This window comes from Drosophila suzukii, unplaced genomic scaffold, assembly GCF_043229965.1.
Source record: "Drosophila suzukii unplaced genomic scaffold, CBGP_Dsuzu_IsoJpt1.0 scf_17, whole genome shotgun sequence".
Taxonomy (NCBI): Eukaryota; Metazoa; Arthropoda; class Insecta; order Diptera; family Drosophilidae; genus Drosophila; species Drosophila suzukii.
In genome coordinates this window covers 347,156-375,086 of record NW_027255904.1, presented here as the reverse complement: position 1 = coordinate 375,086, position 27,931 = coordinate 347,156, and the positions used below count along the sequence as shown (strand labels likewise).

Sequence of the window (27,931 nt, the reverse complement as noted above, 5' to 3'; positions counted from 1 at the left end):
TCCAAAAATAAATTCCTTCAACACAAGGTTAGTTCCGATACCCAAGGGCTGCGATCTGTGTTCCAAGAAGAACCACCCCGTGCGTATATGTGCACGCTTCCTACAGGTGACGGTAGACGATCGCCTAGCCTATATTCAAAGCAAGCTGTTGTGCTCCAATTGCTTTGCAAGCAGTTATCAATTCCGGGATTGCACAAGCGCTCACAACTGTCTCACTTGCCAAGATCGGCATCACACATTGCTGCATCGAAACAGCGGCCCTACTACTCCGCCGATTCCATCCGACCCTCCAAGGCCAGTATCCGCCTCTGTTCCACACATCATTTCGTCCTATTCAGCGCAAGTTTCCGTACAAAAAGTTCCTCCAAAAAATACTCCATCCGAATATTGGGTTCCATACCCAGCCTTGGATGGCAGACGTACTCGAGGTATTAAATCCTGCCAATGCCGAGTCTGCCAAAAGATCCATCCTCTACGGAAGTGCCACTACTTTCTACGGCTGAGCCCCAGAATCGGCTTCAGGAAGTGCATGTCCAGAAGTACTGCTCCAATTGCTTGGCTCACAATCATTCCAAGGACTCCTGCCGCAGTGGTCATCACTGCCACAAGTGTGGAAAGGCCCACCACACTCTCCTACATACGGACGACCGATGTTCACGTCAAAAGGGCGTTTAATTTCAGGAGGCAGTGTCGAGCGGCAGTTTTATCCAGATGTCTACATCTCGCGCGCTCGCACTGCCTTCCGCTCTCCCTCTCCATCTCTCCCCTAAGTCTTCGCTGTGCTCTGGAGCGCTTAAGTTAAGATAAGCTTAAGCAAAGTGATCCAATAAACATCTACGCACGTCGCGTAATAACCCCAAAATACTCCCGTATGTTTTGGGTACCATTCGATCTTGGGGCTTCACCTATTTCAACGATCAAGCCACCCCGCCCAACATTTTGGTCCTTTGAGCCGGATTTCAAAATCTTTGGACTTTCCTCTCCTGGAGTTTCCTTTGATTTTGTCCCAGCAGGCTTGAAACACTCCAGATAAGTTCCGCTTACTATAAATGCCGGTCATACAGCCAGTTTTTCGAACCCTATTTCGACTAACTTTCTGTATGATATATTGTCTAAATCCAAAAGTGATTAATCCGACGCAACGGCATTTAATATATGTACTTCAATTCCGTTACTTGGGCCCGACAATATTCCAGTTTCCTATGCCCACAATTGTACACTTGAAACAATTCCAGAAGATATTTCAGTGGTACTATTCAACAACAATATTTCTCAAAAATATTTTTAATTCCAATTGTGTGTAAAACATAACTCAGCCACAGTAAAAAATTCCGGATCATAAAATTTTTCCTTAAGTTTTGCACTCTTTATTTTTTACTGTGTTCCAGCTGCGTGTGTATATTTACATAAATATTCTAATACAGCCCACTATACCTACTCGTTCTAATACAGTCCACTCCAACTACTTTTCTCGACCTACAAATACGGCTAAACTATTTCCAATATTAACAAGGAAGAACGCTATAGTCGAGTACCTCGTTTATCAGATACCCGTTACTCAGCTAAATAGAGATATGCAAGTAGCAAAGCGAGATTAAAATGCGCCACCTACCGGCGATATACAGATTTAAGCGTTATGGGCGTTAGAGTGGGCGTTGCAAATTTTTTTTGGGCGTGGCATATTCGCGTAAAAAACTTGCGCTGCGTATAAGGCTACGGAATCTAAATCTGATATCCCAATTCTCTATCTTTGATAGTTTCCGAGATATGCACGTTCATATTTACGATTTTTTGAAGTTTGTGGCCGGTTTATGGGCGTTAGGGTGGGCGTGGCAAACTTTTATTGGGTCAATCGATAAGTATTGATGAGAACATTACATTTCAGTTAAAATTATATATATATATATTCTAGCATCAAAACTGTAGGAGCCACAGTTTTGGGCGGTTTGTGGGCGTTAGAGTGTTCGTGGCACTCTACTGAAACAAACTTGCGCTGCGTAAGAAGCTCAGGAATCTGCACGCCAAATCTCAATAGCCTAGCTCCGATAGTTTCCGAGATCTCAGCTTTCATCCGGACAGACAGAAGGACAGACGGACATGGCTAGATCGACTCGGCTAGTGATCCTGATCAAGAATATATATACTTTATGGGGTCGGAAAAGCTTTCTTCTGCCTGTTACATACTTTCCGACGAATCTAGTGTAGCCTTTTACTCTACGAGTAACGGGTATAAAAACAAAGTTACAATATCCACAAATTTACTCCAGCAAATCGTTTGCAACTTAGTTGTGCAGGTGACAAACAAACGCACCGACATACAAACATAAGCGAAGTCTTTCCAATTCTCGCAACGTTATTCCGCTACACATATGTACATATGTATATTTTCGCCAGTGCACAGTGGGTCAAGAGCTCACAATAAAACATAAAATATTAAAGTCCGTAATTCTTTACATAAGTCAGACCATTTGATATAATAAATATTTATTGACTCTGCCTATCCGACAGTGTGACCGTATATATTAACAATCTTGATTAATTCCTAAATTCCAATTGTATTTAAGCCCGTTTCCTTACTGAATTAAAATTCTAAATCCGTCGCGATCACCTCAATTCCTTGTGGCAAACGGTAAAGGCAGCATACGACATATGCTCCGACTGCATTATAGCTGCAGGCGAGAGCGCCGCAGACACAAAATCCATACTAAAGTCCAAGTATTACCAAACGTATTCCACTTACGAAATATTTGCCGCGCATCTGATGGAACAAATCCAAAAAGGCTCCTCCCAAATACCTCAAGCTCCAGTAACTCCGTCCCAAAATTCCACGTCTTATGGCTGTCGGCTCCCTCCTGTCGACACAGAGGTTTTCTCTGGCGATTATCTTCGCTGGCCGACTTTCCGGGACCTTTTCACGGCAATATACATAGACAATCCGAGTCTAACGCCCGTTGAAAAATTATACCACTTAAATTAAAAAACAAGTGGCGAAGCTCATTCCATAGTTTCAAGATCCCCACTCACCATTGATGGCTTTCGCTTAGCCCGGAACAACTTAACTGAGCGTTTCGAAAATAAGCGATTGCAGGTGAACAGTCACCTGAAAACACTTTTCAATGTGCAATTCATAGCACAGGAGTCGGGAGCAGCCTTAAAGGAACTTCAACGCACTTTTCAAGGTTGCTTAACTTCCTTTAAATTTTCCGGTGTTAATATTGAGAATTGGGACCCTTTCCTGGTTTATATGTGCTCAACAAAACTACCAAAGCTCACTCTCTCATTATGGGAGCCATCCATCCAAAATAAAGCCGAAATTCCTACGTGGCTTGAGCTTGGTTCCTATTTGACGGAGCGCCATCGAACTCTTGAGGCCGTCGATAGCTTCCGATCTGCCAATTTCCACCACGTCCAGTCCAAAGCCACAAATCGAGTGGCAGAATTTCCAAAAATAAATTCCTTTAACACAAGGCTAGTTCCGATACCCAAAGGCTGTGATCTGTGTTCGAAGAAGAACCACCCCGTGCGTATATGTCCACGCTTCCTACAAATGACGGTAGACGATCGCCTAGCCTATGTTCAAAGGAAGCAGTTGTGCTCCAATTGCTTTGCAAGCATCCATCAATTCCGGGATTGCACAAGCGCCCACAACTGTCTCACTTGCCAAGATCGGCATCACACATTGCTGCATCGAAACAGCGGCCCTACTACTCCGCCGATTCCATCCGACCCTCCAAGGCCAGTATCCGCCTCAGTTCACACATCATTTCGTCCTATTCAGCGCAAGTTTCCGCACAAAAAGTCCCTCCTAAGAATACTCCATCCGAATATTGGGTTCCATACCCCTCCTTGGATGGCAGACGTACTCGAGGTATTAAATCCTACCAATGCCGAGTCTGAAAAAAGATCCGTCCTCTACGGAAGTGCCACCACTTTCTACGGCTAAGCCCCCAGAATCGGCTTCAGGAAGTACATATCCAGAAGTACTGCTCCAATTGCTTGGCTCACAATCATTCCAAGGACTCCTGCCGCAGTGGTCATCACTGCCACAAGTGTGGAAAGGCCCACCACACTCTTTTACATACGGACGACCGATCTTCACTACCAACATATCCCTGAGCCTACTATCCTGAGGTTCTTGCTACGGGTGTCCTCGCAAGGGGGGGGGGGGGGGGGGGGGGGGGGGGGGGGGGGGGGGGGAGAATGTTTACGTCAAAAGGGCGTTTAATTTCAGGAGGCAGTGTCGAGCGGTGTGTAAGTTAAGTTAAGTTAGGCTTAAGCAGTTCTTAATTCAAAGTGATCTAATAAACATCTACGCACGTCGCGTAAAAACCCCCAAAAGTACTCCCGTGTTTTTTGGGTACCACTCAATCTTGGGGCTTCAACTATATCATCGATCAAGCCACCCGGCCCAAACATCGACAACAGTGAATAGCTGCCTTATCGGCGATAGCGTAGCTGATGGGGCAACCCTTTTCTCTCTTGCACTCCGAAGATGCTGCCGCACTGGTTGTCTTGTTGTTCATCAAGAATTTATTTTCTGATTTACAGAGTCAACTTTGTTTATTAGCACTATGTTTTGTTGTTCGCGGATAGAGCTGATTGTATATTAAGCGGTTATAGACTTTATTGAATTCTATAAATGTTATTTTCCGTGGAATATTGTTTGTTTTATAGAGCGTTCAATAAAGCGACTGCACACGGGAGAGTGTAATGTTATAACTGGGTAGTTTGCTTAATGGAACTTAAATTATCGGTGACAAATTTATAAGTGAAAGTCATAGACATTTTGGACAAAGGATACAATTGGTCATTTAGGTGTGGGTACACACATTTGTTGTGGTGATAGATTTAATTACTTTCCCAATTATATGTAGTTTCAAATCGTTTTTGACATTCATATTTTTGTTTCTTTCTAGACGTTTTATTGAAGCTTATAACTACAGTTATTGGATGTAAGGCTAGGTATCGTAGTTAAGGAGAAATTTATTAAAGGACCCTCGAAACAATCGATACCTATATAAGATGAAAGAATAAGAAAAAAGGGAGTGTTTTATTTTTACAATACACCAATTAATGTGGATGATATTTTATATGTTCTTAATATCTGTGAACATGAATCAAATCTGCTTATCAAATCAGCTTCTAAACAGCTTAGGACAGCTCGTGAAGAACTAATGGGGTTATTTTAATTTCTTAATTAGTTTTACAATCACAGGATACATCTTTCACCAACATAGTAGGACATGTTCCTCTAAGATAACAATCTTCAGATATTTTGGTTTTGCGATCTTTCTCACGTACACAGCAAACACATTGAAAATCAAGGTGTAAGTTTTCACTTCACACGACTTGTTAGAGGTTAAGAATTTTAAATCATTCTTAACAAAAGACTATAACCGCTCGTAGAAGTTAATAACAGCTAGTAAAAGGCTAATAGCAACAAGTAAAATCAAGAAAACAGATATTAAACAGCTAGTTAGCAGCTTATAATATCTAGAAAACAACAAATATGCATCTACTTAACATATAGTAACCAGCTAATAACATCTAGTAAAGAACTAGTAGACATCAACTAAACAGTTAGTAAGCCGCTAATAAAAACATGTAAACAACTAGTATACATTTACTAAACAGATTGTAGCCATTTAATATAAGCTCATAATAGTTAATAACAGCTACTAATCAAACCAGATGAGTATTGTAATTAAAGAGTTTAATAAACTTATTCAAAATCTTAGACAATTATGCCTAACATTAGTTTGTATGAACAAATAGTGTACAAATAGAATAGAACTAGAAAACTAGAACTATAAACAAAGTTTGCAACTGGAAACAGATATTACCAGGTCCCAACAGCTCTACCAAAAACTTGAATCAGAAATGAAATTAAAAGACTCTTCTTTGGTAGGCAATGATGCCATTGAAACATGTTATAATCTTCATATAATCCAACATCTGAGTAACATTAAATTGTGAGAATTATATTACATCTATCTATGGGAACCAAGCAAAAACCTGCGTTTGAAACGAAGGTTAATAACCGATATATTTCATACAGAGAAAATTAATTATATACAAATATATATAATATATATATAATTATGAAGTTAATGAAAAATGTTTACAATAATAAAACGAATAAAACAATATTAAATAATACTACAAAATATGTTTTTGACTGTACTTAAAACAAGAAAGAACGCTATAGTCGAGTACCTCGACTATCAGATACACGTTACTCAGCTAAAGGGACAAAAGGGAAATGGAGATAAGCAAGCAGTAAAGCGAGACTGAAATGCGCCACCTACCCGCGATCGCAATATATGGTTATGTGGGCAGTAGACAGATTCCCAATTATTAATATTAAATGATATTGCATCATATCTATTTTTAAGATTAAATATTAAGATGGGGTCGTCCTCGCGAGACATAGCGCTGACCAACTCACATTGGTCTGCCTCACCATTAAATTTAAGATACTCTAAGTCTGATATTGAATCCCTTATACGAAAAATCATCTCCTTAACTTCCAGGAGCAGTCGTGACAGCGGATTATTTTCGATTTCCGCATCGTGAAGATCAATTTGCTGTTGAAACTTGGTTGTCTCCATCATCAGCTCGGTGATTCGATTTTCCACGTTCTCAATATCAAAGAGATGGGAATCGATATTGTTTTCGCTCTGCAAATCCACCAAGCGCCATTTCAGGATGTCCAACTCTTCTATAGTATCATAATAGATACTACCGAATTCTCGCCGCGACTCTTTGGAAACCTTTAAAATTTCCTTGAAGATTCCTATCTCAACCAACAAATCTTCATTTATTTTAAAGTCACAGTGGTTGATTTGCTTGTTGATTTCAGTCATCTTATGTCTTTCGATTCAAATTTTGTACTGTTTTAGGTTTTGTAATCTCATCAACTAGGAAAAGACAGAACGTAGAATCGAGCAGGTACTTTATATCCAAGGATCAAACCCCCTTCCCAAGAATCAAACCACCATCCCATGCGATTGGCTTAAGTAAAACCATTCCACACTGTGTCAAAGTGAGAAGAAGAATACATAAGAAACCGGAAATCAAAGGCAAAGTAAGATTGTAGGCCATCATATATCGATATTGGGAACTGTTGTTATATGAGTACGCGTACATTTAATTGTATTTAATATAATAGTTGTTGATAATTATAATTTTATAATGGTCATCATTAAGTAGGAGGAGTGGAACAGAATTTTTATTCTTAATATTTAATCTTAAAAATAGATATGATGCAATATCATTTAATATTAATAATTGGGAAACTTTATTGATAAATTTAAAAAATTGAAAAATGAATGTGATTAATGAATAATTTTCTAAAATAAATAATTTTGAAAATATACAAATAAGAATTATGTATTATTAACGGGATACTATTACAAAAACATTATTATCTCTGTTGGCTTAATAATTTTTTATAATTTAATTCTAAGAATAAAATGAACTCCAAAACCAGTTTATGAAATTTTTTAATATTGATTAGAAGAAAAGAGCCAGAAATATATTGTGCATTACAGATACCTTGAGAGTCAGTTCTATGAGGTTGTAAACCAGTGTCTGAATGGTATGGAGTTGGCAGCCATTTGTTAAAAATTGGTATTTACCAGCGGGAATCTGTGAAATCAATAAATTTGAAAATTAAACTGCAAATACTAAGCTCTTCTCCAGGGATTGTAGATGGTAAATTGAATTCCAGGTAAATCTAGTCTTTTTAGAGTCTGATGTCTTTTACTATATTCTGCTAGTTACATGTTATGACTTTATATCATGGATTTCGGGTGCTCAATAATCCCATAAAATGATAAAAATTTAACAACCTACTGTTAGGAAAAGATCAGAAATATAACGAAAATAAAGTAGAGGATGCCATTAAAGAGGGAGGTCAGAACCAGTTTAAAAATTGTGTACATTGCTTAGAAAGGAAAAGAGAAAATCAAAAGAAATGTACAGTTTAGGTAGCTGGGGCAGCCATTGGAAAAGTGAAATCTGTTACAGTGGTGGGTGTGGCTAGGGGTTGAAGCACGCAATACAATTCTAAACCTGTTTACATGATGGATAAAAGGATATTAGTTAGAGAAGGATGTAATCTATGACAAACCATCATTATTAAATATGAGGAACATATATTTCACCGGTGGGGAATTAGAGGGATCCAAAAGATAAATTTTATGAGAGAAGACTAATACTGTTTTTGGTAAATTAAATAGGCACATGAAAACATATTACTCAATTAGTTAGAGAATATCAAACAACTAGATTTATCAAGCATTTTGATGGAAAAATCAAAGTATTGAGTTAATATATATTTTTTTATTATCCAAATAGAAGAAATTTTCGTTTTTGGTCAAGGGATAATATTCCATGAATTTTTCCATTACCTGGACCTTTGCGCCTGCATCAAGGTATTTTAGCAATCCTTTGTAACAACTATTTGTGTTGTTGGTAACATTTATAAATTGTTCGCAAATAAAAACAAGGAAGAACGCTATAGTCGAGTACCTCGACTATCAGATACCCGTTACTCAAAGGGAAATGGAGATATGCAAGCAGCAAAGCGAGATTAAAATGCGCCACCTACCGGCGGTAGACAGACTTAAGCGTTATGGGCGTTAGAGTGGGCGTGGCAAATTTATTTTTGGATCAATCGATAGGTATTGACGACACCAATACATTTCAGTTAAAATTTTTTATCTAGCATGCAAATTGTGGGCGTCACAGGTTTTCGCGGTTTGTGGGCGTTTAAGTGGGCGTGGCAAACTTTTTTTTAGGTCAATCGATAGGTATTGATGAGAACAATACATTTCAGTTAAAATTTTCTATCTAGCATCAAAACTGTAGGTGTTACAGTTTTGGGCGGTTTGTGGGCGTTAGAGTGGGCGTGGCAGTCTACTGAAACAAACTTGCGCTGCGTAAGAAGCTCAGGAATCTGTACGCCAAATCTCAATAGCCTAGCTCTCATAGTTTCCGAGATCTCAGCGTTCATCCGGACAGACAGACGGACAGACGGACATGGGGTCGGAAACGCTTCCTTCTGCCTGTTACATACTTTCCGACGAATCTAGTATACCCTTTTACTCTACGAGTAACGGGTATAAATACTTTCCTAATTATATATTTTATGACCTCTTTTATGAAGGGATAATATTCCATGCATTTTTTTCCAATACCTTGACCTTTGCGCCTGCGTCGAGGCATTAAAGCAAATCCTTTGTAACATAACTATTTGTGTTGTTGGTAACAGTTATAAATGGTTCGCAAATAAAAAATACTTTCCTTATTATATTTTTTATGACCTTTTTTATGAAGGGATAATATTCCATGAATTTTTTCCATTACCTTGACCTATGCGCCTGCGTCGAGGCATTTTAGCAATCCTTTACACCACCACCTGTGTTTATTGTAGGTAACCAACATGACTCTGGGGTTATGGCACGGTTAGCAATGGGTGGTTTGCTTAATGGGATTTAAATTATCGGTGACAAATTTATAAGTGAAGGTCACAGACATTTTGGACAAAGGATACAATTGGTCATTTAGCTGTGAGTATACACATTTGTTATGGTGATAGAAAATGGGATAATCACAGTGTTTTTTGTTTTTTACTGTATTACGCCGGAGCGATTTCAATTACTTTCCCAATTATAGTTAGTTTTAAATGGTTTTTGGACATTCATATATTTTGTTCTTTCTAGACATTTTATTGTAGCTAATAACTATAGTTATGGGATGTAAGGCTAGCTATCGTAGTTAAGATTACATTTATTATACCTACATAAGATGAAAGAATATGAAAAATGGAAATGTTTTATTTTAACAATATACTAGTTAAAGTGGATGATATTATTATATATTCTTAATATCTGTAATTATGAATCAAAATTGTTTATCAAAGCAGCTTCTACACAGCTTTTAGACAACTTGTGAACAATTTATATCTTAATTAGTTTTACAATCACAGGATACATCTTCCCCCAACATAATCGGACATGTTCCTCTAAGATTTATATATCAATCTTGAGCTATTTTGGCTTTGCATTCTTTCTTACGTACATAGCAAACACACTGAAAATCAGAGTGTAAGTTTTTACTTCACAGCGAAAGTCGTCTAATGATCAAGATTTAATAGCAACTAGTAACAAGCTAATAATAATTAGTAAACATCAAGTAAACAGATATTAAACATATATAAACCAGATACTAAACAGCAAGTAAACAACTTGTATACATCTACTAAACAACTTGTATACATCTACTAAACATATAGAAACCAGATACTAAATAGCTAGTAAACAACTTGTATACATCTAGTAAACAACTTGTATACATCTACTAAACATATAGAAACCAGATACTGAACAACTTGTATACATCTACTAAATATATAGTAACCAGATACTAAACAACTTGTGTACATCTACTAAATATATAGTAACCAGATACTAAACAGGTAGTAAACAACTTTTATACCTCTAGTAAAAAACTTGTATACATCTGTTAAACATATAGAAACCAGATACTAAACAACTTGTATACATCTACTAAATATATAGTAACCAGCTAATCAGTATTGTAATTAAAGAGTTTATTAAACTTATTCAGAATCTTAGACAGGGATGCCTTACTCATACAAATAGTATACAAATAGAATATAATTAGAAAACTATAACTAGAAATATAGTTGACAACAAAAACCGATATTACCAGGTCCCAACACCTCTATCATAAACTTGAATCAGAAATTAAATTGAAAGACGCTCCTATGCTAACTAATGATGCTTTCGAAATGTGTTACAATATTATTATGGGATGGAACAAATGAATGTTTTAAAAATAATTCAACATCTGAGAAAGATTACATTGTGAGAACTATTTTACATCTATCAATGGGAACCAAGGGAAAATATGCGTTTGGAACGAAGGTTAACAACCCATATATTTCTTACAGAGGGAGGAGTCAGAAAATGAATTATTATAGTTAATTATAATATATATTTAATTATGAATTAAATGAAATATGTTTACATAAATAAAATAATATTAAATGATCTTATAAAATTTGTTTCTGACTGAACAAATGAATGGTATAAGAATAATCCAACATCTGAGAAACATTAAATTGTAAGAATTATTGTACATCTATCTATGGGAACCAAGCGAACATATGCGTTTGGAACGAAGGTTAACAACCCATATATTTCTTACAGAGGGAGGAGTCAGAAAATTAATTATATAAAAATATATATAATATATATTTAATTATGAATTAAATGAAATATGTTTACAATAATAAAATAAACAAAATAATATAAAATTGATGACTGAACAAATGAATGCTTTAAAAAAAATTCAATAATAAAATAAATAAAATAAAATTAAATGATCCTACAAAATTTCTTTCTGACTGTAATTAAATCTACAAGTACGGATGAAGGGGAAGTATTTTGTTCAATGAGGTACGTCGGCTACTTGCGAGTTGGTGCACGGTCGGAACATCATCCCTTATCAATGGTCTTGAGATGTATGAACTTATCAGACGGCCTGCTCCTTAGGTCTTGGGCATGTGACTTTAATGATGGTCAGGTAATTATAGTTCACGGTAAGTTGGTTAGTATGCTTTGATAATTCTTAACCAGAAACTATAACAACTCATAACCCTTGTTAACAGTTAGTTACCATCTAAAACCAAGTACTTTACAGATACTATACAAAAAGTAATCATCCAAAAGCAAGTACTTTACATGTACCATACACAAAGTAACCATCCCAAAAACAAGACTAAAGAGAAAGTAAGCATCAAAATACTACTAGGTAACAACTAAACACAACGTGTCCAATGTGTCAAGTCCATATCCATCAATATGAGTACTACCCTAAAATATTTTATATCTCTGCATACTCTTCAAAGTCAAAATCTATTAAATTCTGGATGGAACAGTGGAGACGAAATTTCTACGGTTCTACGATTTGCTGAGGATTATAAAAAAGTTTTGTTAAAATGTAAACATGAACTAGTGTTGATGCTAACTAAGAATCTTGGCGATGTGTTAGAACAAAGCAGAAATGAACAAACTTTTAAACTGGAAATGAACATAGCCTGGAAAATTTTCCAGTAACTCCGACCGATTTTGCAAATTTTAAGATGTATGATATTATTAAGAGTGGTGTAAGCCTACCAATAGCATTCCGGAGTTGGTATTCATATGCTAACCCAAAATAGGGGTATGGGAGTCAACACAGCTGCAATGAGAAATTGTCGGCTAACCGCGAAAAAAACAAGATTTTTTAAAATTGGATTTACACTAAATGTAGAAGTTATCACAAATATTTTATCAAACTTGAAAGTTCATTTGAATTCTGAATCATAACCATATGATAAACTGAATGTTGATTTTAGTAAGAATCAGAATGCTCACCTATATGAAATGTATACAAGATCTCAATCTAGTTACTATAATCGTGAATCACAACCATTTTTGACCCCAAATGAATTTAAATGGAAGGCCCCTATTATTGTGGTTGATCTTTCATATCAAAACGAATCAGTGAAAACTGGTCCTATTGATGTGAGAATTTCAATAGAACTGAAGACACCAAGTCATGAAAATACCCAAGCTTACTGTCTCCTCATACAAGTCCGTTTAGTTGAATATAACCCATTAAACGGACTAGTACAACGAGTTGTTTAACACTAGAAAAATGTTGATACTGTTTCGATTGATGTTCAAGGTTTCTTTGATAATAATAATAATTTTATTCTAAAGGAAATTGGAATTGTATTCGAAAAAGATCCAAACGTGAATAATAGTTATACCCGTTACTCGTAGAGTAAAAGGGTATACTAGATTCGTCGGAAAGTATGTAACAGGCAGAAGAAAGCGTTTCCGACCCCATAAAGTATATATATTCTTGATCAGGATCACTAGCCGAGTCGATCTAGCCATGTCCGTCTGTCCGTCCGAATGAACGCTGAGATCTCGGAAACTATGTGAGCTAGGCTATTGAGATTTGGCGTGCAGATTCCTGAGCTTCTTATGCAGCGCAACTTTGTTTCAGCACAGTGCCACGCCCTTTCTAACGCCCACAAACCGCCCAAAACTGTGGCTCCTACAGTTTTGATTGTAGAATAAAAATTTTAACTGAAATGTATTGTTCTCATCAATACCTATCGATTGACCCAAAAAAAAGTTTGCCACGCCCACTTTAAGGCCCACAAACCGCGAAAACCTGTGACGCCCACAATTTTCATGCTAGATAAAAAAATTTTAACTGAAATGTATTGGTCTCGTCAATACCTATCGATTGGTTAAAAAAATATTTGCCACGCCCACTCTAACGCCCATAACGCTTAAATCTGTATACCGCCGGTAGGTGACGCATTTTAATCTCGCTTTGCTGCTTGCATATCTCTATTTAGCTGAGTAACGGGTATCTGATAGTCAAGGTACTCGACTATAGCGTTCTTCCTTGTTTTTTAATAGAACCACCATATGATTTTACTTTGCTAAATACAAAATCTCGAAAGACTGCAATTTGGTTAACCAATACACATCACAAAATATTTTGGAACGATGGAGAGAACAGTTTTCCACAAACTCGAAAGTATCTGAGACTAGATGTGTACAGACAGGAAGTTGACCAATTTATTGAACAATTTAAAGGAGAGATAATTGGTCAGCATTTTAAATACCTTCTAAACACAAAAACTATGTTCATGAATCGAGGTGGACATGATCTCAAAACTACGAAATATGGTGAGTACTTTACATTTTGTAATCCAGAAATGACGTCGGAAACGTGCGCCTGCTTCTTCTATGCAAATCGCTGGAATCAAAGCAGAAAATTAATTTCTAATATAACAAAAATGTTCGCAATACCAAAATAAATGAATAAATGTATTATTATGCTACAAAATAAACTTCTGACTTTTAATTTCGAGTTAAAATTACAGGTACGGAGAATGGAAAATATTTCCTTGACTGAGATATGTCGGCTACTTGCGAGTTGTTGCGCGGTCGTGATTTCAACCCCTATTATGGGAACGTATTAGAGCTAGCAGTCAGCCATGAGGTCGTTCGCGTGAGGCCCATGATCTTGTCAATGAGCGTGTGCCTTCTGGGTTGTGCATGTGTTCCTTTTATTGCGGTCAGGTAATTGACAGGTGCGCATGTTCGGGTAACTCTTGCTTGAATCCCTTTTATGACATGTTTTTGACCAATTTGTGGGAAGGAGAGAATCTTAGACAATTTACCAGTTAAACGTTCTGGGGCGGAAACAAAAATGTGTATTTGAAAATATTCCACATCTGAGAATCATTAACTTGTGAGATTTATTTTATTGGTGTTCTTTTGATTTCTAAATTAATATGCTAATTGTCCCAGAACCCGTTTTTCCCTACTACTGTTGTCCCTTGTCTTGCTAGCTCGTCTGCTATGCACTTGCCCTCAATATTTCGGTGTCCAGGCACCCAGAAGAGGTTGATTCTCAGATGAGTGGCCACCTCGTGAAGAGATTTGCGGCATTCAGAGATTGTTTTTGAGTTCGTTGTGTAGGAGTCGAGGGCTTTGAGGGCTGCTTGACTATCCGAGAAGATGAAAATGTCAATGTCGTGATGTACTGATGTGCCCAGGTGGGTCATGGCTTTCTGAGTTGCCATGAATTCCGCTTGGAAAACACTACAGTGATCTGGTAGGCGGAATAAGACTTTTATGTCTAGTTCGGGAGAGAAGACTCTCACCTGTTTGGGAGTTAAGCTTGGAGCCGTCTGTGTATATGTTGGCGTTTTCGAATTGGTGTGTGATGTTGTCCCAGTCAGTACGGGTGGGTATGAAGATCTTGTATCTTCTTTCGAAGCTGACTATGGGTGGAACGTAATCTGTACATGTGGTAAGGATGTATGTTTTGTTAGGATAATGGAGTGACCCGTGGAGCCTGTTGTCCATGCCGCTGCTTCGCGAAGCCTCAGCGCTGTTGCAGATGCCCAGCTTTTGGCAAGTAGGTCCAGGGGTTGGAGATCGAGAATTTTCAGTGCTTCAGTGGCGGTGGTTCCAGCCAGTGAACTATCATGGTGGCGAAACCCCACTTTCTCCCTATGGCTTGTTTACAAGCGAATAGGGCTATGGCCGCTATGCGTGTGCGATCTAAGATGTTGTCTGTCCAGAGGAGCTTTTTGTCAAGGATGACACCTAAGTACTTTGCTTGATTGCTAAGGGCTAGGCGCGTTTGCTGTAGTTTTGGGAGAACTAGATTTGGTACTTTATACTTCCTTGTAAAGAGAACTAGTTCGGTCTTTTCTGGGTTAACTCCCAGTCCACAGACAGCCGTCCACCTGGAAACGGTGGATAAGGCTGTCTCCATTAGATTGCAAAGAGTTTGCGGGAATTTGCCCTGCAGTAGGATAACCAGGTCGTCCGCGTAGGCTACCACTTTAGTGCCCGCCTCTTCTAGAAGTTCGAAATTCCTGGTCGAGTGGGCTGATCCCATAGTGGAGTACACTACTCTGCTGGTTAGCATGGTGTGTATGAGTCCCACTATGGGCCGCTCAATGCCCAGTTCAGTCAGAGCACCAGTAATCGCCGTTGGGGTGACGTTGTTAAAGGCTCCTTCTATGTCTAGAAACGCTGCCAGAGAGTATTCCTTATTGTGGAAACCTCTCTCTATACTGGACACTAGAGAGTGGAGGGCGGTATTTGTTGATCTGCCCTTACGGTACGCGTGTTGTGCGTCAGAGAGTAGGCTTTGGTCGAAGGTTAGCCTGATATGGGTGTCAATTAGCCTTTCCAGGGTCTTCAGCAAGAAGGAAGAGAGACTAATCGGGCGGAAGTCCTTTGGGTTGGTGTGGGAGGGTTTGCCGGCTTTCGGTATAAAAATTACCTTAAGGTTCAGCCACCTTCTTGGAATATGGTTTAGAGCAAGGCAGCGGCGGAAGATGGCTGTCAGCCAGGGTAGGGAAATTTCTAGTGTCCGTTGTAGCTGGGCCGGGAAGAACCCATCTGGGCCGGGGGATTTGAAGGGCTTAAAAGAGTTTACAGCCCATTGAATTCGACTAGGGTTAGAGATGTTGTCTATACTCTAGTCGTCAAGGTTTTCCTCTATGTAAGGTGTTTTTAGGGAATTGGGTGTCTAACAGTAGTTCAAGGGTTTCCTGACTGTTTTCCGTCCAGCTGTCAGCATTGGTTTTTAGATAGCCAATAGTTTCAGGAGATTTTGCTAAAATTCTTCTGAGTCTGGATGCTTCCGCAGTAAATTCTATGCTACTGCAGAAATTAGCCCAAGCTCTTCGTTTTGATATTCTAATTTCCTTTTTGTATAGGCTTAGTTTTGTATGGAATAAATTCCAGGAAGATTCGCTATTGTTGTATTTAGCTCTATTAAAGTAAGTTCTACACTCTCTTTTGAGGTTCGCCAGGGTTGCATTCCACCATGCGGGTTTGTGCTTTGCTTTGACTGTTCTGCTTGGGCAAGCCCTTTTTAGGGCCTCACCGCAGATATCAGTAAAGGTGTTAACTAGGTTATCTAATTCTTGACCGTTTCGTATGTGCGTCGGTGGAGCGTGTAGGTTCCTGTTGAGGAGATTTTTGTAGTATCCCCAGTTGATTAATTTTAGATTAGTAATGTTCTCGGCGGGAGGACAGTCTAGAGTTATTGTAAATTCTATGTATCGGTGGTCTGAGAATGAGTGCTCGATCCACACCTTCCACGCTTCTAGCTGGTTAAGTAGGGGATCAGATACTAGTGTGATGTCTAAGACTTCCCTCCTATTTCTAGTGATGAAAGTTGGGTCATTACCTTTGTTGGAGATGAATAGATTTGATTGAAGGAGATAGTCGTAGAGTAACTCACCCCTTTCGTTTGTGTTTGTACTTCCCCATTGTGTGTGGTGTGAGTTCCTTAGATGAGTGAGTATGTATGAGTTGTTGTGTGGTGATGTTTGGTAGTGGCCCTTCGTAGTCGTGAGCCAGATAGAATGATGCTATGGTGTGATGTGTGTTTTCGTTTAGCTCCAGTCTGACCTTGGTGAGTTCGCCTTCGCTAAACTGTGGAATAAGAAATGTGTTAAAGTGTGTCTTTGTAAGAATGCAGGTTCTGGTTTTACCCTTATCCTTGGTGTAAAATAGCTTGTATAGGGGGGTTGATAGGCCACAGATGTTGTTACCAACAATCCATGGCTCTTGAATGAGGACTACGTCTATGTTGCCTGTCGCCAGGCGGGTGAGGAGGGCAGCGGATGCTGCCTTGCTGTGGTGCACGTTAATCTGCAGAAACTGCACCATCTTTGGGACCGTGGTCGGGCTGGGTACCCCCCGCTTCCTCCGCTATGTCCTGGGGAACAGTGCGCCCTGGTCGGGTTGTGCCCTGAGTGCACAGCTGCTTCAGGCTCTCTGTTAACTCCGAGTCGGTTGAAACGTAGCCGGTGAGGGTGGCCTCCTCATGCTCCAATTCGTCGTCGATCGGGGGTTCGTACGACGCACAGGCAGCCAGGTTGTCTGCCGCTAGCTTATCCGTGTCATAGATGCGCAGTTGCACCTTATCGAACCCATAGCTCACACGGTTTTGTTGGGCTGCGAGGGGTTCCAAGGAGGTCTGGTTCAAGAGGATAACCACGTTCATGGTGACGCGCTCGGCTTTCTCCACCTTGACCACCTTCCAACCGTCTGTTGGAAGTTTCGGATTGAACCTGGTCAGCAGGCTGAGTATAGCCTCTGGTTCCGAGGGTTCCGACGGCAGCCACACCCTCGCTCTCGGTCGAGACGGGATGTCTGCGGCCTCGCAAACTGCCAGCTTGGCCCCGGGTAGAACTCGCCGACCTTATTAATGGCAGCCTTGTAAAGTGCTGCCGACCTCTCGTCTTCACAGGCGATCAACTTAACGTTGCCCTGGTACCACCCTGCATCTGTGCAATCGGGTGGCGGACCTGGGTTCTCGTCCAGCACTTTTAAGGCCACTGACGCAAGGGCCCGTCTAACCAGATCCCATTGGTTCCTTGGGATCCTTCCGCCTTCATCGCTCTGGTCGATGACTCCAATGATCTTCCGATCCATTACTACTTCACCAAAGGATCTCGACCATGTGCCGCGGTTGGTTACTCTGGCCTTCTTGCTCGCTGGTTGAGCTGTCTCCATCGACCTGGCTGTTTCTTCTCTCCTGCGTAGGCTGCCGTCGCTTCCCAATTCGCTTCCTTCAGCAGCATGAGGGGCACAAAAGTTTCTGGCCGAACTCTTGCCCCGGTGGTCTCCGTGAGTATCTGGCTGTCATAGCCAAAGCGGCGACATTCAAAAAGGACATGCTGAGCGTCCTCGACAATGCCGCTGCCGCACTCTGGTCAACCGTCCTCCGTGTCGTGCCCGAAGCGCTTAAGGAAGCTTCGGAAGCAGCCGTGTCCACTCAGCGCCTGCGTGAGGTAAAAATCCACCTGGCCGTGCTTCCTATTTAGCCATGGCTCTATGCTGGGGATGAGCTTGTGCGTCCAGCGACCCTTGCTGGAGATGTCCCAGGCTGCCTGCCAGTTGACGACGCTCTGCATCCTGGCTCTTCTCTTCACCTCAGTCTTGGTACTGCGGTCCGCCTGTTCGCCTGCTAGAGCCGCGCGAATCTCCTTGGCCTCCCGCACCAGTTCACACAGGGGAACTTGGCCTGCGATGACAAGGGCTGCGTCGTCCGAGATCGTCCTGAAGGCACTCGAAATTCTAACGGCGCACAGGCGGTACGTCGAGTTAACACCTCGCATGTAGCTACTCACAGCAGTGGCCTCAGCCCACACTGGAGCAGCGTACAGCAACTGCGACTTGACAACAGTCGCGAGGAGCCGGCGTCTGTCCTGCTTCGGTCCCCTGGTATTCAGCAGGATCCTGCAGAGCGATCCTGTGGTTTCGCTTGCCTTCTTGTTTACGAACTCCAGGTGTTCGCGGTAGGAGAGGCGGGTGTCCAGCATGACTCCCAGTTACCTTATGGCTCGCTGAGAAGTTATCGTTGACCCTCCGATCTGAATATGCGCCGACTCCACTGCTTTCCTGCTTGAAATCAGCACCGCCTCAGTTTTGTGTGAGGCCAGCTCTAGGCCCGCCACTGCGAGCCACTCCTCCACTGCTCGAATTGCGCAGTTTGCAGCTGCCTCCACGGCCGCAACTTCCTTGGCCACCACAACCAGCGCGACATCATCCGCAAAGCCCACAATGTCGGTGCTGCTCGGCAGTGGGAGCTTCAAAACACCGTCATACATCGTGTTCCAAAGCAGAGGGCCCAGTACCGAGCCTTGAGGAACACCGGCTGTCACCTCGTAAGTCCTGGGGCCCACAGAGGTATCTAGGACCAACTCCCTTTTGCTGAGGTAGCTGTGCACTACATTCAGCAGGTAATCCGGGATGTTGAAGGACCGTAGTGCCTCCAGTGACCTCCCCCAATCGGCTGTGTTGAACGCGTTCCGTATGTCCAGCGTGACCACTAGACAGTACTTTTTCGTCCCACCTTTTCATCTGGTACCTGCGATGGCTTTAGCAGCAATATTGGTGACCCTCTCTATCGCGTCCAGTGTAGATTTCCCTTTACGGAAACCGTACTGGTTGGAAGACAGTCCACCGGCGTCCTCCATAGCAGCGTTAAGCCTTGTTGCAATGACCCTTTCGAAGACCTTGCCTATAGTGTCCAGCAGGCAGATGGGTCTATAGGAAGAAGCTTCGCCCGCTGGTTTCCCTGGCTTCGGCAGGAGCAGAAGTTTTTGGCGCTTCCACCTGTCGGGGAAGGTCCCTTCCAGCATGCACGTGTTGTAGAGCGATGCTACCACGCCCGGATGGAGGGATAGCAGGGTCTTCACTGCCCTGTTCGGGACCAAATCCGGCCCGGGTGCCTTCCTGCTCTTCAGGTTCCTTGCCGCAGACAATAGTTCCGTCTCCGTGACCGGACATATCTGGCTCCCAATTTGTCGCGTCCATCGGGGGATGCAATGGCGGCGACCCTCTGGAAACAGCACTTGGACAATGCCTTCCAGGACCGCTGGGTCAGTAGGCGACCTGTTGCCGGCACTCACACGCTTGACCACCGTCTTGTAGGCTCTTCCCCATGGGTCGTTTTCCAGCTTGTCACAGAGCTTGAGGTAGCTCTCCCTCTTGCTGTCCCGAATCGCCAGTTTGAGTGCCTTCTTTGCACTCTTAAAGCTAGAGTTGCAGGCAGAAAGGTTTGCAGTGCCTCTCGCCCTTTGGACTAACCTCCTGGCTCGAAGGCAAGTCCTCCGCAAGCTTGCGATTTCCTCGCTCCACCAGTACACTCGCGCGTGGTGCTTCCGAAAGGTCTTTCGCTGCTGCATGCTTTGGTCACAGGCTTCCTCCAGTCTGGCTGCCAATTTGTTCGCTGCTACATCTGCCGAGTCCAGCTCAGATACAGCCAATCCCTCCAGTGCGCTGGCGAAGGTCTGTGTCCTAAAGGTGTCCTGGCGGTAGGCTTTTCTTGGCCCGGTCATCGGCTGGCTTTGGCACGGTGGACCGCCAACTGTCAGCAGGATGGCCTCATGGTCGCTGGCCGTGAACACCTCGCCTATCCTCCAGCGTGTGCTACGGGATAACGAGCTGCTCGCGAACGATAGGTCGATGATTGAACCTGCCCCAGCTCTGTTGAAGGTGTGCTGGGAGCCCTCGTTCAACAGGACGATGTCCAGAGACGCAATTGCTTCAAGGATGGTGCGCCCCCTGGCGTTGGTATAGAGGGAGCCCCATTCCTCGGCCCAGGCGTTAAAGTCGCCTCCGATCACCACGTTGCTCCTTCCTCTCAGGTCGCTGATCAGCTCGTCCATGATCCTGCTAAAGGACTGGGGGCCAGGTAGCAGCTGTAGATCCATGTGCCGCCTACGTTCGCTCGGACAAATCCCTCTACTGCCCTCGTGTCCCGCATTGGTGGAACACTCACGCCGCAGAGCCACAGTGCAGCTTTGCCTGTGCGATCCGTGACCCAATCGCTGCTGCTTTCCACTCTGTAGGGCTCACTGAGTATCGCCACCTCAGAACCCAGCTCACGCACCGTCTGCTTCAGGAGGTCCTGCGCGGCCCTACAATGGTTCAGATTTAGCTGAATCAATTGCATGACGGCCGAGGTCTCCCTGTCCCGCTGGTGTGGCTGGGCAGAGTTTGCTTCCTGCCTGGTGCCTGGTCTCCTTTCTTCCTGCCGCAGAGCAGAATAAACATGAAGGCTCCTTGCTGCACTTGGATGCCTTGTGCCCTTTTTCACCACATCTCATGCAGCAATCGCTCCTGTCCACTAGGCTCTTGCAGTTAACTGCAATATGCCCGGATTCCAAGCATTTAAAACATCTTGGGGGGCCTGTTCTTTCCCGGATCCTGCAGATGGTCCATCCAATCCGCACCTCGCCACGATGGAGGACGGTTTTCCCCAGGGAGTAGGGCAAGCTGATCTCAGCTAGCTGCGACTCCGCGTAGCCTCGACGCAGACTCCGAACTCTGATGCGCTCCGCGTCGATACCATACTGGCTCGCAATCGCAGCGCAGATTTCCTGCTCCGTCGCGATGGAGTCGATGTCTCTTATCTCCAGAACGAGCAGTTTGGTCTCGTCCGACATGGCTCGCACTGACGCTGCGTCGCCTAACACCCTCGCAATGCTCTCCTTCATGGCTTCTGCACTTTCTGCGCTGCCTTTGGCCACCTCGAGCAGTAGGTTGCCGTTAATGGTGCGGCGTACCTTGGATACACAGCTTCCCAAGTCCGACAGCTGTTTGTCTTCCCTTCGAGTCACCATGGCTAACACCTCGCTGTACGATTTCCCGCTCGCCTGGACAACGACGGCGTCGGGTCTGGCGCGACGCGTGGCCCTCGGCTTTTTCTTGACCACCTCCCACTCAGCGACCGGAATTGCGGGGCTCACAGTCTTACTGGCACCAGCGTGCGTCGCATCTCTCTCTTGTAACCCTTTTGGCGGGTTCTTTCGGGTGCTCCTGGGAGCTTTGGCACTTAGTTGCTGCGTTGGGCGCGTGGATGGTGGGGCCACTTGAGCCACGGATCCTCCAGCCACAGTCGGCTGGCTTATCCTTCGCCAAGGCTCCGTTTGCGCTGCAGAATCTCTCCTCCAGACAGGCGTTGTCTGCTGTTCTTTGTCGGCGCTCTGCAGGCTTCGAGAGCATTTCGCGCACACAATTGCAGCATCTTGCCCATTCACCCTGATACTGTCGTCCTTGCCGCCCTCTCTGTTCGCCTCTAGGATGTTCGTGTGAAGCGCCTTCATGCGCACGAACGTCTCCCTCGTGGCGACAGTTATGTGGCGCGCCGTCTTGTCCATCATCTTGGTGGATACCTCCTGCAGAAGCTTCCCCAGCTCCAAGAGATCCTCCAGACAGGTTGCCTCGTGGGAGGCCTTGCTCCTTTTGGCCGGCGTTGTCCTCTGCGAGTTTGCTGGGCTCGCAGGATCACGCGTCCTCTTAGGGGTTTCCTTAGCTTCCTCGGTGTCTACGATCAGCTCATCGACTTGGGTTGTCGAAGGTGCCGGCGAGCGGGCGAGCTTGCTGCCCTTCTTAAATGCCGCTGCAACTCCGTCGGTCCCATCTTCCCTCGGCTGGCGGGGAGATCTTACCACCACTGGTCTGCCCGCGAAAGGGTTTTCAGCCTCCTCCATCTCGGGCTACCCGGTTTGTTCGAGGGAGGCTCCCGCGCTGGCCACAGATTTCCCCTAGGCTTACGATGGGGGATATACCGCCCCTTTTCGGTCCCCAGTGCCTCTCTTGATAGACACCGCCGCGGCGGAGGGGTTGGAATTTAGCCCGATCCTTGGCCTTCTGCCTTTTGCCGTCCCTGAATCCCGGTGCCAGAATTTGGAGAATTTCGAATATTCAAAATTCAAAAACTTTGGCTGGGCCCGCGTTTATGGCGCTTTCCAACACTATGTGCTGTTAGGCGCGGGGATCCGCACTGTTAAGCTCCTACCCCGACGTTGTTCAACACTGTAAACAGCTGAGTTTGTTGTTTGCAGTGATGAGGGAAAAAACGCGCGGGTGGCAGCTTGTGGATGCTGTGCGCGTGAGAGAGATTTCGAGGTGAAAGCCTCTCACTCGATGGGCGCGGGAGAGGATCCCCCCCATGGCCCACGAACCGACAGCAGCCTCACCAGTTTAAGACTTGGGGATACGTTCGGAGGCCCCGCCGGAACAGTGCCCTGGTACGTACCTCTAGTCCCGGAGTGTCTCGCACTATACACAGTACACTTTTTAGGTAACGACCGTCGCTACACTGACTTTAAAACGAGATAATTTCAGAGCGCACTCGACTATACAACCGTCTTGCCTCACGTCAGTTGCCCACCGTCTAGCCCGGGGTGAGATGAGTTGTGTGGGTAGGGAAGAGGTAGGTTCAAAACGTGTTGGAAGGGGGTATGTGTGAGCTACTTGTCGGAGACGGCAGCACAAGCGCGACGTCTGTACTGCTACGGCGCAGATACCCGCTGACTGTCCGGGGCTACCTATTTACGCTTAGTGTTGGGGGCTTGGCGGTAACCGGGCCGTGTCCAGCTTCCACCCTTATTCGTAGCTACCCTGGAGAACCAGAGCGCTCGCTGACCGCAACCTGCGACCCGTTCGGTAGCCTTCAGCTCGGCGCCCTCCGAGCCATCCCACTACCACTTTGGCCGAACTCAACACTGTTACTTATGGAACAGCTTCAGCTCCGTTTTTGGCGATTCGTTATCTACTTGAGTTATCAAAAGAATCACACCCGGTTGCATCTCAGTTGATCGCAAGTGATTTCTATGTTGACGACATGATCACTGGAGCCAATAGTTTAAAAGAGTTAAAAATTATTTGAAGAGAAGTAACTGAGGTTTTGAAATATGGGACTTCGATCTAGCCAAATGGGCCACCAATCATTCTAGCCTTCTGACTGATGCAGGGCCGGAAAAGTCTCTGACGCTTGACCATTCTACAACCATCAAAACTCTTGGTATGGAATGGGATCCTCGAAATGACGTGTTTTATTATAGCTTAGCTAAGTCAGTTGATTCATTACCACCAACAAAACGTTGCATTTTGACTGTCACAGCTCGTTAGTTCGATCCCTTAGGTTTACTGTGTCCTTTAATAACTAAAGCTAAGATCTTGTTACAAGAACTGTGGCGAGAACAATTCGATTGGGATGATCGGTCCCTATGAGTCTGCTTACCAGTTGGAACTAGTTTAAGCAGAGTTTGCTGGAATTAAACAAGATCTCAATTCCTCGATATATCTGTCTGCCTGCATATGAATCTGTTCAGATCCACGGTTTCGCTGATGCTTCAAGTGAAGCCTATTGCTGTTGCATATATGTCCGCACAAGGGTTGAAACTAAAAGTTTATCTAGATTGTTAAGCGCCAAATCGCGAGTGTCACCTCTCAAAACAAAATCCATTCTAAGGCTCGAGCTATGTGCAGCGCACCTGCTTGTAAAACTCTGGGCTCAGTTGCACCCATTGCTTGCACTTTAGAGATCGAAAGCACTAATTTTTGGTCAGATTCTCAAGTCACTCTGTATTGGCTTAAAAGGGATCCATCCACACTAGCAACGTTCGTCGCAAACAAAGTTTCTGAGATCCAAGAGCTATTAGAGAATGTAGTGTGGCGTCATGTCCCTACAAGTGAGAATCCAGCTGATTTAGTGTCGCGTGGAACAGACGTGGACGGCTTTAAAAGTTCTTTGTGGGAAAACGGGCCAGATTTTCTACTACGCAGTTACATCGAATGGCCTCACCTTCACTAGATTGATGTTTCTTTGGATTTGAAGCTGTCAGAGAGCATGAAAAGTGCTACAGTACACTCCGTTGCGAAAAGTGAACCAAACGTGTTCCTTGGTCTTATCGAAAGATGTTCGTCATTCGACAAACTACACCGGATTATGCCATATGTACATCGCTTTACTAAAAGTAAAAAGGATTTATGTGAATCTGTTATTTCCGCAAGGGAATTGAGATTGTCGTTCATAAGGCTAGTGCAAATAATTCCAGAACTTAAATTTTTTAAGTTGGAGAAATCTCAAATTTTGTCCCCACAGTTTTAACGCTTACATCCCTTCATACACACATTCAAGCTAGATGGGGTGGCATTTCGATTAATTCGACTTGGAGGTAGATTGTTGAATGCATCAACTCCGTATGACGCCAAATTTCCGTTAATGCTCTCTCAAAAATCTCAATTTGTTAAGCTGTTCCTTCGCAACTTACACCACAGGCATTATCATGCAGGCGCCAAGGTGATGGTCTCTCTTTTGAGGCAGCAGATTTGGCTGATCAATGCTCGAGAGGCGTGCAGGAAAATTGTTGGAGATTGCGTCCACTGTTTTCGTTATAAGCCTGTACTTCTTGGCCAAATAATAGGCAATTTGCCAGCCGATCAGGTTAGACAAGCTCGCCCTTTCTTGATTTGTGGGGTAGATTTTTGCGGTCCATTTTATGTCTCTTTAAAGCTCCGAGGGAAGCCTCCAATCAAGACCGTATTCGTGTGTTTTTCGTCAAAGGCTGTTCACCTGGAACTCGTTGTCGTACTGACAGTTTTTTATCTGTATTTAAACGGCCTTGACGGCTGCCTCCCAAAGTCCGCCGAAGTGTACGACCAACTTCGTAGGAGCAAGCAAGATCCTGGAAGAGCTGCAAGCTGCGTTTCGTCAAAACCAAGGGCAGCTGACGTCATACGCGGCACAGAGAGGCGTCGAGTGGAGCTTCATTCCTCCGAGGTCACCACACTTCGGCGGACTTTGGGAGACAGCCGTCAAGGCAGTCAAGCATCGGTTGCTCCTAGGAGTCGGCAATGCCAGACTCACAGCAGACGAATTATGCACACATCTGGTCGAGGTCGAGGCGCTGCTCAACTCTTGTCCAATCGCGTCGCCTGGCAACGACCCCAACGATGGAGAGGCACTGACTCCAGGGCACCTTTTGATCGGCCAGCCTCTTCTTACGCTGCCGCAAGAATCCAACACAGACGGGATATGCAGAAAGGTCCGAGTCGGATATTTGAAGCGGTGGCGAATGCTGTCTGCACTCAAGCAGCAGTTTTGGCGAACCTGGTCCAAGGACTACCTGGCCAACCTGCAACAGCGCAGCAAGGGGAGGACAGTGGGCACCGATTTGGAAATATGCTGCTTGGTTCTCGTACACGAGGGCAATCTGCCCTTGCAACGGTGGTTGACAGGACGCATCGTGGCGACATCACTCGGCGAAGATAAACGAGTGAGGGTGGTCGAAATAAAAACAAAAGGAGGTATTATAAAGCGAGCAATTCACAAACTGGCGTTGCTGCCAATTAGCAGCCAAAACAACGAGAATGTTAAAGTGCCGGAAGCCTTCAGCGGAGCCGGAATGTTCGAGCATTTGATCCTTAATTTAAAATAATAATTAATTATAAGTGAAGAGAATTAAAATGAAGTAGATAAATTGAAATAGATAGAAGTAATTAAACAACAAATTAAAGTAATGTTAGAACTCTTATACTCATATACCAGCTTTTGTTCTCTAAGCCGAGCTTGTAAAGTAGTACACTCTTATACTGATAAGCATGGAGAATTGTAAATTTGGGACTGCTCGGGAGCGACAGTCGTGCATAATCTCTTGTCGTTGCTGGCTGCGCGAGCGCAATAAATACATCGAATTTGACTGCTGCGTTTTTTTGTACGACGGAAAACCGCCACTGAAGCACTAAACACAATTCTCGACCTCCAACCCCTGGATCTACTTGCCCAAAGCTGGGCATCTGCAACAGCGCTGAGGCTCCGCCAAGCAGCGGCATGAACAACAGGCTCCACGGGTCCCTCCATTATCCTAACAAAATATACATCCTTACCACATTGTACAGATTACGTTCCACCCATAGTCAGCTTCGAAAGAAGATACAAGATCTTCATACCCACCCGTACTAACTGGGACAACATCACACACCAATTGGAAAACACCTACCAGACCACTGTAGTGTTTTCCAAGCGGCAGTCATGGCAATTCAGGAAGCCATGGCCCACATGGACACATCAGTACATCACGACATAGACATTTTCATCTTCTCGGATAGTCAAGCAGCCCTCAGGGCCCTCGACTCCTACACAACAAACTCTAAAACAATCTCTGAATGCCGCAAGTCTCTTAACGAGATGGCCACTCATCTGAGGATCAATCTCATCTGGGTGCCTGGACACCGTAATATTGAGGGCAACTCCATAGCAGACGATCGACACGGTGGGTATGCCCATGGCTACCTGCAAGCTCCACCTCAGGCAGAGACTGTACACACTTTCCAACAACCGTTTGAACTCAATCTCAACATGCCAAAATTCTAGACTCACATGGCCAAATAACAACTCGAATAGAACAAAAACTCTCCTACAATGTCGTAGGGAAGACATCGCCACTCTCCTAAATGCCCTCACGGGCCACTGTCTCGTAGGGACTCATGCGCACAGGCTGGGACTCAGTAACCACGACTTCTGCCGCAGCTGCAAACAGATAGACGAAGAGGAGAGCAGTGAACACCTCCTATGGTTCTGCCCAGCGCACAACCTAAAGCGCTTTCAAACCCTAGAAACCTTGCGTTTCAACGCGTAAACATTCAAAAACTCTTATGTTTCCTAAGATGAACCCAATACTTCGCGAAGGCAAATAACCCATGAGCTAAGGAAAAGGATCTACTCAGAGATCACGTGGTATCACAAGGGGCCCAGTGTGGCCTAAGTGTGGAGAATAGTGTCAAGTGTCCAACCACTCCTATCTAACATAATGTGTTCTTATACCCGTTACTCGTAGAGTGAAAGGGTATACTAGATTCTTCGGAAAGTATGTAGAAGGAAGCGTTTCCGAGTCGATCTATCCATGTCCGTCTGTCTGTCCGTCCGTATGAACGTTGAGATCTCGGGAACTACAAAAGCTTGAAAGGTGGGACTTGTCATGTAGATACCTGAG

General features: G+C 43.8%; 1 protein-coding gene across 1 annotated transcript; it reads left to right on the top strand.

The window, feature by feature from the left end:
* Window positions 1-23,078: 23,078 nt before the first annotated feature.
* Window positions 23,079-26,377, top strand: LOC139354726 (uncharacterized). Its single transcript, XM_070998963.1, has 2 exons — window positions 23,079-23,182; window positions 25,582-26,377. Exons 1-2 carry the CDS (start codon window positions 23,079-23,081, stop codon window positions 26,375-26,377), a joined length of 900 nt encoding a protein of 299 aa, XP_070855064.1.
* The last annotated feature ends 1,554 nt before the right edge of the window (window positions 26,378-27,931 follow it).

Excerpts from the sequence above, each read along its gene's own strand:
- LOC139354726 (XM_070998963.1), top strand. The coding sequence starts at position 23,079 with ATGGGCGCGGGAGAGGATCCCCCCCATGGCCCACGAACCGACAGCAGC. Across the intron at positions 23,183-25,581 it reads CCCGCCGGAACAGTGCCCTG|TCCGCCGAAGTGTACGACCA; the intron begins GTACGTACCTCT and ends TGCCTCCCAAAG.